The 15,052-nt window shown below is 36.3% G+C and overlaps 2 protein-coding genes across 3 annotated transcripts in view; both read right to left on the bottom strand.

Moving 5' to 3' along the window:
- Positions 1–6,536, bottom strand: part of sin3aa (SIN3 transcription regulator family member Aa) — a 35,946-nt gene extending 29,410 nt beyond the window's left edge. The window contains exons 1-2 of one of the 2 annotated variants that reach the window (XM_056451566.1): positions 6,491–6,536; positions 1,771–1,980 (exon numbers count right to left, since the gene is read on the bottom strand). In XM_056451566.1, the coding sequence (XP_056307541.1) occupies positions 1,771–1,950 (180 nt within the window). In that variant the 5' untranslated portion in view covers positions 1,951–1,980; positions 6,491–6,536. Of the gene's footprint in view, positions 1–1,770; positions 1,981–4,848; positions 5,002–6,490 lie in introns of those variants that run through there. The other variant, XM_056451567.1, reaches the window with a different exon arrangement.
- Positions 6,537–8,495: 1,959 nt separating this feature from the next.
- Positions 8,496–15,052, bottom strand: part of ptpn9a (protein tyrosine phosphatase non-receptor type 9a) — a 42,170-nt gene continuing 35,613 nt past the window's right edge. Inside the window, exon 13 of the mRNA XM_056451635.1 lies at positions 8,496–13,148. Within this exon, the coding sequence (XP_056307610.1) occupies positions 12,958–13,148 (191 nt within the window). The 3' untranslated portion in view covers positions 8,496–12,957. The remainder of the gene's footprint in view (positions 13,149–15,052) is intronic.

Here is a 15,052-nt window from a genome sequence, read left to right as displayed (position 1 = left end):
TAACTAAAACAGAATTAAAAGTCAATAAAAAGGTAAAACACAAGTTAAAATTGAACTAAAATGTTCTAAATTCAAATGATCACAAATAAATAATAAATAATATAATGGTAGAATTAATGATAGATAGTAAATTATGCTAAATTAAGCAGGTTAACATACATGCGCTATAGGTGAATTGAATAAACTAAATTGTCCATAATGTATGTGTGTGAATGAGTGTGTATGGATGTTTCCTAGTACTGGGTTGCAGCTGGAAGGACATCCACTGTGTAAAACATATGTTAGATAAGTTGGCGGTTCATTCTGCAGTGGCGACCCCTGATGAATAAAGGGACTAAGCCATAGGAAATGAAAGCAAGTTGACATACATATTACTTTAAGGTTTTCTGCTGGTAGTCAAATTTAAGACTTTAAGACCATGAAGAATGAAATTTCAGACTTCTCCAGGTCTTCTTCAAAGACCTTTAAGGAAAAAAAATTACTTGTCCTATCATGATTTGCCTGTAATTCTAATTAGTTATTACTTAGCCACATGTTTTAGATATTGTGTCAAGCAGACCCTAGTTATATACATATATTTTTACTAAATAACATATAAAAACATACTTATAAACATATAAAAAACTAACTGTATGCACAACTGACTGTTCTAAAAGTTTTATTTTATTCAGATGTAACAGTTACCCTAATGAAGGTAGTTCTTTGTTGAAACGCATAGATTTTTTTTAAGGATTAGCCATGTAAATAAAGGCTTTTTTTTAAATTTCCACATTTTTCGAGTGCCTTGGACTGATTTTTGCTGTTTATTCTGATGAATCCCTTACCCAAACAGCACCGACACATTATTTAAGATACCCCTAAGAACTTTTTGTTTGATTTTGGATTTTTATTCAGATGTATTTGTGGGTCATTGGATGTGTTTGATCGATTGGGTAGCTTTACATAAACAAAAGAAAATTAAGACCTGTTTAAAATTATTTTAGACCTACAAGACAATATTTCAGTCAATTTAAGACTTTTTAAGGCCTAAAATGTTGTTTTTGAAATTTATTTTATTATGTATTATTTATTTTATTTATTTAATATGCTGTAACTAAAAGTCACATGACTTTACCTGGAGTGACGAATTGCCGTTTGTGCAAACAGACTGCACTGCTAATTTCTGATGCTTTCTTCACCGCTGCTTTCTCACCGTTGCCATTAAAGTCGTATGTTTACTTTGTGATTAAAACGAGACCATACAATGCACATTTCATTTTCATCTACAGTAAATGCCGCTCTCAGTATTGTGGACAGTAGGGGTGCACGATATTAGAAAATATCTGACACTGCAATATTTTGTTTTGCTGTGATAGATATAGCGATATGAATATAATTTCACCAGATGATCTGATAGCTATATTAGGAAAAATGTCATTTATTTAGATCGACTGAGATGATCAAGTCTTTTTTTATGCAGTGCATCTACATAAATTATAACAAATTACCAGCAAAAAAATACATAACCAGTGCTTTATGGTTTTCTGGTGAGTCAAAACTGTATTCAAGTAGAGAAATTGAACAAATTAAATGTAAAATAGCATGGTCATCATTGTATAAAAGATTTTAAAATAATAATATTTTCTTAATTTTTTAATCTTTAATAAATATTAATGCTCAAATGATATATTGTTCAGCATCAAAATGTTTGTTAACAGCATACAAATTAGTTCCAACAAAATGAACTTCATTATGAGTATATTGAGGCCAAATGGCTATATGTGTCTGTACCTGGTATGCTTGAGGAAGCGGGTACTGTATTCCTGGAGTGGGCTGCATGCCGTCAGCCACTGCCTCGAATACAGCAGGCGCTGGGGCAAGAACCCTGTGCTGGAAGCCCTCAGTGCTGCCGGGAAGCCGGCGTTGTTGTGGGGTGAACACTGGCTCCTGATCCTCTAAACGCCTCCTCATGCTGTACTCATACTCAGAGGGCACCAAGACCTGACACAGACAAGACAAACACGCAACTTGCACTATGAAACATCAAGATCTGGCTGTAGTCCAAACCATTACTAACAGGAGATCTACTGGTCTAGACAGCTATCTGGGCTGTGTGTGGTGAATAATGCACTCATAAATGCATATATAAATGCATAAGGAGTGTGTACAGTTGAAGTCAGAATTATTATTAACATGTAGGCTTGTGCCGGTATTCAGTAATGCGATAAATCACGGTAATGAATATGCACGATATTGTTATCGCGGGCACTTCAAAATACCGTGAAAAATAATAGATCCGAATTTAAATTCTTAGAACGCGCCTTAGCTTATTTTCCATCAACCGCTTGAAGAAACACTGCGTATATGCTGCGCAGAACTGATGCGCACTCTGATGTAAACAATCCCCACATGTAGAAGCACTGTGTGCACGCAGGGCGCGCCGCCGATGCCACCGCCCTCTAATCCTCACACGAAGAAGAAGCATGGCGGAAGGAGGAACGCTGCCGACAATTTATCCCCCTTCAAAAAGGGTAAAGTCAGAGGTTTGGAAATATTTTGGGTTCCAAAAAAATGCAGAGGGATTGCTGATCGAAGACGGTTTCCCTTTGCACATTCACTTTGATATAATTGCTCAAGTTTACTTTTATATTGTGTATTGTTTTATTTATATTTATTTGTATTTAAATGTTTGAAGAACTTTTAGTTAATTAAAAAGTTATTAAAGTTACTAAGTTGACGAAGCTGAAGTTTTTTGTGTTTTTTTACCCGTTTCTCTAGTAAAACTACAATATCGTGATAATACCGTTTACCGTGATAAAAGCTCAATCAATTAATCGCAGCATGAAAATGTGATACCGGCACATGCCTATCCCCATGTTTATTTTTTTCCCAGTTTCTGTTTAACGGAGAAAATTTTCTTCAACACATTTCTAATCATAATAGTTTTAATAACTCATCTCTAATAACGGATTTATTTTATCTTTGTCATGATGACAGTAAATAATATTTTACTAGATATTATTCAAGACACTTCTATACAGCTTAAAGTGACATTTAAAGGCTTAACTAGGTTAATTAGGTTAACTAGACAGGTTAGGGTAATTAGGCAAGTTATTATATACCCTAACGATGGTTTGTTCTGTGTACTATTGAAAAAAATATAGCTTAAAGGGGCTAATAATTTTGACCATAAAATGATGCCTAAGGTATGTGTAGGATTTTTTATTTATGCTTTTAGGACAATAGTATCTCCAGCAGAAAAGGTCTCCAAAGACGCCGGTTTAACTTATAAAGAAATCTGTGTTTTTAAAAAACTAATGAAGACAGCAGAAGTCACCAATTCATTTGAAGTATTTAGCTTGACATGTTTACTGCTCCAAAATATTTTCAAAGTCTCTCAAAATAAAATATATTGTGTTCAAAGAGGAAAAAGTTTTTTACCCAGACATTATAAAAGAATACATTTTAGAGTAGTAATCACAATACCGAGAAACCGTGATATTTTTATCCAAGGTTATCACACCGTCAGAATCTTATATGTATGCCCATACCTAATGTAGATCGAGTGTATAAGTATGTAAATCTATGGGGAAAAAAATCTAATTGTTCAAAATAACACTTTAATTCGTGTTTAGATGACACAATACCAATGTTTTAACTTTAAGAAAGCTAAAAAAAAATCTATATTTGGTGGAATATCCCAGATTTTCATTCGCAACAAATGAAAACATTCGTTATTTTGACTAATTTCCATTTTCTGATATTACATATAGCCTACTACTTATACATATAGTATACATATATGAAAGAAAAAATGTCAATAATAATAATAATAACAATAAATCTTCATAGCAGAGATGCCCAAACTAGGGCCAGCGGGCCAAACCTTTGATTTAGCCCACCATGCCATCTGAGAAGAGAGGGAGAATGACGGGGATGTTTTCATGATTTAATGTAACCCTTTGTTTGTTTTTATTGGTAAAAGCTTAGAGAAAATAAATGTTTTAGTTAAATGGTGTCATTAAAACACTCATAAATAATGTGTTTTAATGTGTTCACTGTCACCCGACAATGCAAAGACATCGAGCAAATGAAGGCAAAGGCAGATTCTGCTTGACTAGTGTATTCAGCATTGAACTCCACTGTGTTATAAATGGGTTTGTTTATGTTTTTATCACAATATGTTATGATTCTAAAAGTTATACAGCATTAGTTAATACCATTATAAGTTATGTTCTCTATTTACTTTAAAATATATTATGAAATAAATTTGGAAATTACCCATGGCAACTGTAATGTAATACAGTTTAGCATATTTACCTTCAGCCCATATAGCTCTCAATGATTTTTGGTTTTGGGCCCTTCATACAAAAAAGTTTGGGAAACCCTGCTTTATAGGATATAACAAATATTAGCATTTTATTTAAACTCATAACTAATAAATCAAGAGAAACTGAACACTTTCAAGTAGTCTCTAATTTATATGTGTGTGTGTGTGGTGGTGGGGGGGGGTTATATGCACGTGCATGGTGAGTGTGTGTGAACGTAAGTGTATGTATAAATATATTTCTATATTAGTGTGTAGAAGTACAGTATGTGCATACAAACGTGCACGAGGTGTGTCTGTATACATGCGGTAGACTAACATTTACGTATGTGTGTGTGTGTGTGTTGCACATGCTGACAGATAATGCTAACCTGCTAACACGCGACTAAAAGTGACCAAGTTTAGTCTGGAATTTAATTTTTATCAAAGCAAAGATGAAAACTGGGAGTCGGAAGATTCGGTCTGACAGAAAACATGTATTGAGAGAGAAAAAGTTGGATAAATATTGGATAAAACGGTTATTTTATAGCTCTGAGACTTACCTGCTTATGTTAGCTGCACTTGCAGCTCACCAAAGCTGTTAAAATATCACCGAAAAGCTAAAATTCTGCTTGAAACACGGATAAAACACATTAAAATGGAGTTTTAAAATCTACTAACGCAGAAAATCCTGCTGAAAACAAGCGCTGGAGAGGGGCGGGGCTATCATAGGCTTTGCGCACAGGCTCCGCCTTCGTGTTCGCTGATTGGCTCTTTGCTTAGCAGACGCCATTGGGGTGTCTTTTTATTGAACGTTCTAATCTGTCATTCAAACTATGAATTAGCATTATTCGGGGGGTTGAGCCCGAACCCGCCAGTGTTTCGCACACACAAAAGCGAGCGGCGGGTGGCTTCGAACAGCTCCTCATTTTTATTTCATACCACAAAAATAATGAGTCGCGATCTGGTCGGGATTATCTTTACAATAGCGCGCGATTATCATCTGTGATTGCGCTCATTAAATCGAAGCATCAAATATCTAATCGTTTTCAGAACTTCCTGAACTTCCTGTCTGAGATTACGTCAGTCTTTACGCCCCCTCGGGAAAGTTGGCCAATCACAACGACGACTCCCATTAAATACCGCCTCTCATGGAATACCGAGCTCTGATTGGATAGGCGCTCAGAGAACGCGTAAGGCGTGACGTAGAACCTAATAGGCGTTTACCAGAGGTAATCCTTGATTCTGATTGGTCAGCCGCAGTAAGTGGGCGTTATGTATGACGTGAGGCTCATATTGCCAGACTCCACCCACGAGAGGCGGAGCCTAAGCTAGTGCCCGGGATTCCTCGGCTCGCCCCGTCCGTCCGCAGTCAGTCAGAGCCGAGGCGTGCGAGTGAATGCGTGCGTAGCGTTTCCCTCAAAATACCGACAAAACACAACACAACCCGAAGCAAAACAGCGCAAACTGACACAATAAACAAGTTGGGACTGATTTCGACGCAAAGCGCGCAGATATTCAGCATGTTCGCGAGCGCGACAACACGACAGCGAACAAAAGATCCGCATATAAACACCGTCAAACGTTTATTGGGGACATTTGTTAAGATCGCACGATTTCTGGGTTAAACAAGAACACTCGAACATGACACCAGCAACACACACGCCTCTATCATGACATGTTGTCCTTTAGTAATCAGACCCAAAGTCAAAATGGGAACTAAAAATCTGATCGCATAAACACGCACTCTCTGTGCGATCGAGAGAAGGTCTGAAACGAGAGATCCGATCACATATTACAGCACAAACACGCCAGCTGATCCAATATTCTTTGTTTACTGGGAGACTGAAGGGGAAAATGTCTAACCGTGTTTGAGCACCTCTTCCCTCCCCCTCTGAACAGCAGACAGAGCCACAGATCTGCTTTCAGATCAAAAACAAGTTCGGAAAGCCCTCGTGAACCACGCAGACGGGTTTGTGTGTCATAACACAAACATACACGCTTCTCCGGGGCTTCGGTTGGCCAAAGCTTTGCCCCCTTTTCTCCCCTTAATGTGCCACGATCGAACAAACAGCCCGATTAACACACTCAAAGCCCCTGACCGACCGAGCCTCTGCAGAAAGCACCCAAACACCGATGGAAACATACATTCGATCAAAAGAGGACAACAATAAATTTGTTTTCTTTTGCCCAGCTGCTACATACCTGCGAAAAAGAGCCTCGCACTCCGGATTCGTGTTTGGAACAAATAGTTGGGAACGCCCCCCTCTCCTCCCATTGGTGTACGTAACGGTATGCGTCATCCGGATTTGAATACGACCCGCCAAATCCATAGGAATAGCGACGTAGGCACTGCTTCAAGACACCTGTAGTATCAGACAGCAGGATTTCTTTGCTATTTTAATGATTATTTACGTTGAAAGGACACTGGTGTTTGTTATCGGATATTAGACACTATGAAGTGTAACAAAGGAGAATTAAATTGATATATTTGACTACATACTACTGACAAATATGACAGTTGCTGTAAGCAAATTTAAAGGGACTATTTGTTGTATTATTTTCTTTTTTTATAGTAAATGTGTGTAACAAAACTTAAAAAGAAACATCCCCCAACTTCCTATGTTGCTTGTGAACGCCTGTATACTGATTTTAGTGTCAAGGATTGTGGCTGGTTTTCCCGGGAAAATAAATAGATGTGACGTTTCCGCACTTCCAAAAGCCTCGCTTCCGTTCTTCAGTGGGCGTGGCCATTTTTAAATTAAACGCTGTTATCCTTTTCACTTATTTGTGTTTCTTTCACCATTTTAATTGACCAAACTATTAACATGTTGCTGGTTTGTAGTTTGAAACCGTTTTGCCTTTCATTGTGGCGTATTTTTCTGTAGCTGCCACTGAATCGCACACATTCACAGAAAACAGCGAGCTTTTGTGTCAAACAATAAGTTCGATACAGTTTTAAACTGCAGAAAGATCTAAAGCTAATCTAATGCCTATGAACGTAAGCATTAAAACTACAATCAAATCTTTTTAATCTACAGTATAGTTCTGAAAAGCGAGGCTGAAATGTTTCGAATTTAAAGGAACTATTTGTTGTATTATTTCTTTTTATAGCAAATTTGTGTAGAGCTTATAACAAAACCTGAAAAGAAACGTTATTATTTAATTGTTCTAAGTGGTTGCTAAGGTGTTTCTAGGCGGTTGCTGGTGTTCTGATTGGTTGCTAAGGTGCTCTGAGTGGTTGCTAGGCAGTTGCTAACATAAATTACCATGGTTCTAGTACAGGGGCGGGCAAACTCGGTCCTGGAGGGCCAGTGTCCTGAATAGTTTAGCTTCAACTCCAATCAAACACACCTGAACATGCTAATCAGTGTCTCCAAGATCACTAATTATCTTTAAGCAGGTGTGTTTGATCACAATTGGAGCTAAACTGTGCAGGACACCGGCCCTCCAGGACCGAGATTGCCCACCACTGTTCTAGTATGAATTAGCATGTTTCTAGCATAAATTAGCATGTTGCTAGCACGTTCCTAGCATGTTGTTAGCATGAATTTCGTATGAATTAGCATGTTGCTAGTTTGTTTATAGTATGATTAGCATGTTGCTAGTATGAATTGGTATGTTGTTAGCATGTCCAATGTTAAGGCAATGGCAGTTTTTTGCAATAGAAGTCTATGGGACGGTTGCTAGGGTGTCGTAAGTGGTTGCTAGGGTGTGGCTAGTAAGTTGAACGGTCATCGGTGATTGGCAGATTGGTAGTCCGAGTTAAATGAGCCCAACCTTAAGTCTGTATGACAGTCCGGGGCAAAGTTATGAGGTCACAAAGTTTGGCCAATGTTAAGTCAATGGGACTTTTCCGAATTTTCCAGGTCAGTTTTGGGAAAACCGTAAGTCGGATCAGTTGGAAAAGATATAGCAGCACGAGTCAGAGCAGTCTGGAGGTTTGGAGTTAGTTTGGTGGTTGTAGTATGAACGGTCTAGGAGGAGATGCATATAGAAGTTAGTCTCAGAAGAAGAAGACGTAATAGTAAGTTTATGTAGTAAGACACTAAATGACTATTTAAGGCATATCTTCTGTAAGCCATGGTAAAAACAGTAGCCGATTTGCTTAATAAAAGGCATTAAATAATGTTTCCTTTAAATAAACATGCCTCAAAACCTTTAATCTAGTGATAAAAAACCCACAAAAACACACACCACCCAGTCAGGATATAGTTCATCCATTTAATACACATCATTGTGATTTGGTTTTGCTCAAATGACATTGCAGTTTGAACAGCTCGCTTTCTGAGAGCTCGACGGGACACCAAGACAGTCTTTTCACATAAACATTTCGCTCAGTCTAAATGCACATGTAGAGTAAGGCAGAGATAAGCACTTTAGCACTAACAGAACTGCTGCGAACGTCTTAATAATCACAAGCGTGAGCATTACAGGTTAGTTTTCCCCCTCATTGATGTAAGAAACAAGATAAAATCAGATATAAAAGAAAATATAATTTATGTATATTTATATTTATATATATATGTGTATTTGCGAGTAATAAGTAAGGACATGAAGCGTGAGTATAATATAAAAAAATACAACCGGTCACATTTTGTGCAGAAGCAGGATCCTGGAATCATCGGGAGTGTTTACACACGCTTCACTACAAGATTCAATATGAATTCAGTAGCTTTCAACCCGCAAACCAAATAAAAACGCGACTCTAACTGCACTTTACAGGAGCTTTCAGGTGCTATTATTAGTACAATATTAACAGACGGAATTATTACAAAGTGTAAATGTTTGGCATTTCCCATTTACACCACACTAAACACACGATATCAGTAGAGTAATTATAGAGGTTTACCAATCCAGCCAAGTTGATGTGCGAAGCCTTTTTTTCCCTCATTCTGGCTGCCTATACCATAATCATCTTCCTCAAATGAAACTGCAAAAAAGTTAACAACTTACAGAGACATACCTGAAAGTACACACACACACACACACACACACACACACACACATAATACAGGCAGAATTTAGACAATAGATGTGCATTCAGTTCCAGCAAATATATAATATCCTCTAGTGCGCAATGACTGTGTCCACATGGCTGGAATAGGAGTGTAAATCTCAAATGTTTGAGCTGAACGGGAGCACGTGAGGAAAGAAATAATAAGAGTTATTAGGTGAATAGTATTATAGGCCTAAAAATTAATTGATTCGAATGTTATTTACGCCTGTTTCACACTGCAAGCGCAAGCAGTGCGTGAGCAGCACGTGAGCAGCGTGTATGGAGAGCAGAAGCTCATCGGCTGCTGCTGCACGTTCAATCTACCTCTGTCTATTCTATCTAGTTACCTATCTATCTATCTATCTATCTATCTATCTATACACTTTTTTATAAACTTTTCATCTGCATTAAGGCCCGCGGCAACTTCCTCCTATGCTGTTTCCTTAACCTGCAAGTCTTTATTTTACAAATGATGATATAAGATAAGGTTAAGAACTGTAGGCTTCTCACGCTCTGAGGAGTGTCATTCATGTCTTTTCAGGAGCACTCGGTCAGAAGACAATCGCCTGTGATATCATGTCATTTTGTTTTTGGTTGTCAGGATGATATAGGCCTATAGCTATAATAATATTTATACAATATATAGTTATAATCAGTGGTGTAGTCCTAAAAAAAAAAGGTGGTGTACTATTACACCCGACCCAAATTTTAAATTAAGTAGGCAAAGAAATGATGAAAGCCAATGTTTCTTTGATTCATTAGCTCTCTCTCTCTCTCTCTCGCTCTCTCTCTCTCTCTTTATATATATATATTTATTTATTTTTATTCCTTTTTTTACATCAGTTACCTGTAACTATTAACTTACACAAAAGGAAAGGAAAAGCAAATACTTTGTCAATGTAAGTCAATGGTTACAGGTTTCCAGCTTTCTTCAAAATATCTTATTTTGTGTTCAACAGAAGGAAAAAAAGCCAAAGCGGTTTGGAACAAGTAAAAGTTGAGTAAATTTTCATTTTTGGGGAAAACTATTTATTAAAAAAATAAATAATTAAATAAAAATTGTTCATTTTAAAGGGAGATGCTAATAGTCTAATCCTATTTAATGATTTGTGTTTTGCTATTAGTGTCCTCACAGCTGCTGTGGTTGTCGGGGCGGGGAATGGCGCAAGTTGAACAAAACAAAATTGCACCAGTGGCAACAAATTAGGATGCGAATTAAAAAACCCATGTGGTATATAGTTAAAGGGGACATGAATAAACGTAATTAGGGAAGTTTAATCAGAAAAACGAGGGAGTATACCGAGGGTATATGCAATTATTGATCCTCAGAAGTGGTAATACCGAAACAGCTCGTGGAAAAAAGTAAGCATACTGAGTATACGTGCGTATAGCAAGGACTACACCACTGGTTATAATGATATTTATACATGATCAAACTAGTGTGCAACTTAAGCAAAACTAATACTAAAATTGTTTTAAATTTGGTTTTGTAATTCGGGCCCAAATAAATATTTGTTGCCGTTTTTAATCGTTTAATTTGATTGACTATAAAAATCAGTGGATATTATTGACGCATTTGTTGGGTAAAATTGCAAATTTTTACTGTTTTTGGTCATTATCAATGCACTGTCACTTTAATTGAGCGTCAACAGCGCGGCAAAAATAGTCCCAGCGGCAAAACTATCGCAGCACTGCTGCTTAAGCGACGCTTGCGCCTCACGCTGACGCTATGAAAGCTCTAATCTGTTAACATAGACGCCGAAAAACACACGCACTGATCACACTCTGCTCACAGGTTCTGTGAAACAGGCTTTAGTCACCGTCATGTCATTTCAAAGCTGACTTTTCAGTATTTTTAAAAGTTATTTAGATTTACATCTCATATTTATGAATTTGTTTTGCGAAATTTGAGGCATTTTCAATAATTTTCTCCTGAATTTTGAAGTAAATCTTTTATTTCTGACTCTTATTTCTGAGTTCAAGTCGCAATTGTGGTTTTCCGACTATTCTGATGCTGAATTGTGGGAAATAAACTCTGAAGAAGTCAGAATTGTGTTTTTAAAACTGTTTTAAAAATAAAATTCAGAGTAAAATATTAAGTTTACACAATTTCACAATTGTACCTTCATTCATTCATGCGTTTTCCTTCAGCTTAGACTCAATTTCGATTTATTTCTCATAAGCTACCTGACAAAAGTCTTGTCGCCTATCCAAGTTTTAGGAAGAACAAATAATAACTTGACTTCTAGTTGATCATTTGGTATCAGAAGTGGCTTATATGAAAGGCAAAGGCCTCTAGATTACGCTAGAGGTATTTTACTAAAATAAATATGATCATGCCTTGATTCTTAATGATTTAATTAGGACAGTAAGGTCTGACTTTGCTTAAACAAAAGTCTTGTCACTTAACAGAAATAATGTACAGTATGGAGTATAAGTCAAGAATGAATATTGTGTCTGACTCCATCATGAGCTTGGAGGACTGCATCCATACATCTCTGCAGTGACTCAAATCACTTATTAATAAAGTCATCTGGAATGACAAAGAAAGCGTTCTTGCAGGACTCCCAGAGTTCATCAAGATTCTTTGGATTCATCTTCAATGCCTCCTCCTCCATCTTACGCCAGACATGCTCAATAAAGTTCATGTCTGGTAACTGGGCTAGCCAATCCTGGAGCACCTTGAGCTTCTTTGCTTTCAGGAACCTTAATGTGGAGGCTGAAGTATGAGGAGTGCTATCCTGCTGAAGAATTTGCCCTCTCCTGTGGTTTGTAATGTAATGGGCAGCACAAATGTCTTGATACCTCAGGCTGTTGATGTTGCCATTCACTCTGCAGATCTCTCGCACGTCCCAAAACTGAATGTAACCCTAAACCATGATTTTTCCTTCACCAAACTTGACTGATTTCTATGAGAATCTTGGATGATTGGGATGCAGTTCAACAGATGATTCATCAGAAAAATAGACCTTCTGCCACTTTTCCAAACGATCAACTAGAAGTCAAGTTATTATTTGTTGCTCTTTCAACTGGGATCAAGACTTTTGTCAGGTAGTGTATGCGTTTCTAATTCCCAACGGCGAGGAAACAAGTAAAAGAAAACAACTATAGAACACAGATATTGTCAAGCTCCAAACAAGCCAATAAAAAGGCTTAATTTAAGCTGCTACTTTTATTTTGTACTTCTTGGAGCTTGACAACCACCATTTACTTTCATGTAAGAGCACTTGCGATTGGAAAAAAAAGAAGAAAATGTATTTAAAACAGCATGAGGGTGACTAAACAGATGTAATTTGTATTTTAGGACAAATTATGAACTTGAGTATGGAGGTGTCGTGAAATTAAAACCCGCACAGTGTTCAAAATAACCTCAGAAATGTCCAATCTTTGTCCTGAATCTGATCCGAAGTGTCACATGGACAAAACGTATCAAAATAAATGGCAGGAAATGCAGCACAACATTGCATACAGTACACTACAATTGGATCATTAAACATTTAGACCCCACCGCCCATTAGTGGCGTTTTAATCAAAAACCCAGCGATTTTGATCCAGTCTAAGAGTCGTGATCGAGCCCTGACTTATGATTGGATGACGGCAGGCCTTGCTTCTTACTGATTGGTCGAAATCAGTCCTGTGCGGTCTCTGATTGGCTACGAGTGGGCCGTGCTGCTCACTGATTGGCTGAGAGCAGGCCCTGTCTCTGAGCGTGCTCGAGGATGGCGGCGTGGCAGAAGTAGTACTGCTCGGGTGTTTGGATGCTGAAGGCACGCTGTGTTCTCATTCGCCGGACCGTCTGGCAAATGTTAAGCGTCCCAACGTCCTGCAGCTGCGACAGACAGATGTCCAGGGCACAGAATGTCCCTGAAAATTTGAAATAGGGAGAGAAATTGAAATTTTGTTATGGTTTATTTGACTTTCTTCACTGGAACATTAGAAATATTGAAAAAAAAAATTCCCATTGACCTCCATTATATACTAATATTTTTCAATAAAATGGAAGGCAATAGGAATTGTCATCAACATTCTTCACATTTCATCCTATGTAAAAATTTGTTCTATGATCTACGAAGTCTACTGTACTTGACAAATAATTTATATAAATAATCTGGAAAACATTAGCAACATTTTGGTTACATATTTTGTATTTCAAAATATTTAATGTAAAAAAGATACTTTGAAGAATGTTAATTTCCAAACAGGTTTGGTTTAATCGATATATATAAAGGTTTTAGTTCCTATTGAGTTTCACTTCATGGCAAAATATCTTAAAGCAAATATTTGGAAGAAAATCACTAACAAAGCAGTTTTGGTTTACCACAAATTTCAAAATATCTTATTTAATATAAATAATTTAAAGAATGTTGGTATTCAAACAGTTTTAGTTCCTATTGAATTTGTAAATTATTATGATGTGTGTTTTCATCCACACATTGAAATTTCTTGGGAACCTAACTGTTTGGTTCTTATTTTTGATGCAAATATTTTGAAGATGCTGATTAAGAGAGTTTTTGTTCCAAACAAGATAACCAAACACTTTTAGTTTCTACTGAATTTCAAATTATGTATCAATATTTGGAAGAATGTTGGTGTGCAAAGGTTTTAGTTCCTATTGAGTTTAAAATATCTTAAAGAAAATATTTAGAAGAATATCAGTAACAAAGCAGTTCTGGTTTACCACAAATTTCAAAAGATTTTATTTGATATAAATAACATAAAGAATGTTGGTAACCAAACAATTTTAGTTCCTACTGAATTTGTAAATTATTATGATGTGTGTTTTCATCCACACATTGAAATTTCTTGGGAACCTAACTGTTTGGTTCTTATTTTTGATGCAAATATTTTGAAGATGCTGATTAAGAGAGTTTTTGTTCCAAACAAGATAACCAAACACTTTTAGTTTCTACTGAATTTCAAATTATGTATCAATATTTGGAAGAATGTTGGTGTGCAAAGGTTTTAGTTCCTATTGAGTTTAAAATATCTTAAAGAAAATATTTAGAAGAATATCAGTAACAAAGCAGTTCTGGTTTACCACAAATTTCAAAAGATTTTATTTGATATAAATAACATAAAGAATGTTGGTAACCAAACAATTTTAGTTCCTACTGAATTTGTAAATTATTATGATGTGTGTTTTCATCCACACATTGAAATTTCTTGGGAACCTAACTGTTTGGTTCTTATTTTTGATGCAAATATTTTGAAGAATGCTGATTAAGAGAGTTTTTGTTCCAAACAAGATAACCAAACACTTTTAGTTTCTACTGAATTTCAAATTATGTATCAATATTTGGAAGAATGTTGGTGTGCAAAGGTTTTAGTTCCTATTGAGTTTAAAATATCTTAAAGAAAATATTTAGAAGAATATCAGTAACAAAGCAGTTCTGGTTTACCACAAATTTCAAAAGATTTTATTTGATATAAATAACATAAAGAATGTTGGTAACCAAACAATTTTAGTTCCTACTGAATTTGTAAATTATTATGATGTGTGTTTTCATCCACACATTGAAATTTCTTGGGAACCTAACTGTTTGGTTCTTATTTTTGATGCAAATATTTTGAAGAATGCTGATTAAGAGAGTTTTTGTTCCAAACAAGATAACCAAACACTTTTAGTTTCTACTGAATTTCAAATTATGTATCAATATTTGGAAGAATGTTGGTGTGCAAAGGTTTTAGTTCCTATTGAGTTTAAAATATCTTAAAGAAAATATTTAGAAGAATATCAGTAACAAAGCAGTTCTGGTTTACCACAAATT

The sequence above is a fragment of the Danio aesculapii genome, chromosome 25 (assembly GCF_903798145.1).
Source record: "Danio aesculapii chromosome 25, fDanAes4.1, whole genome shotgun sequence".
In the NCBI taxonomy this organism is placed as follows: Eukaryota; Metazoa; Chordata; class Actinopteri; order Cypriniformes; family Danionidae; genus Danio; species Danio aesculapii.
The sequence above is the reverse complement of the archived record's forward strand: the minus strand, read 5'-3'. Positions and strand labels throughout refer to the sequence as shown.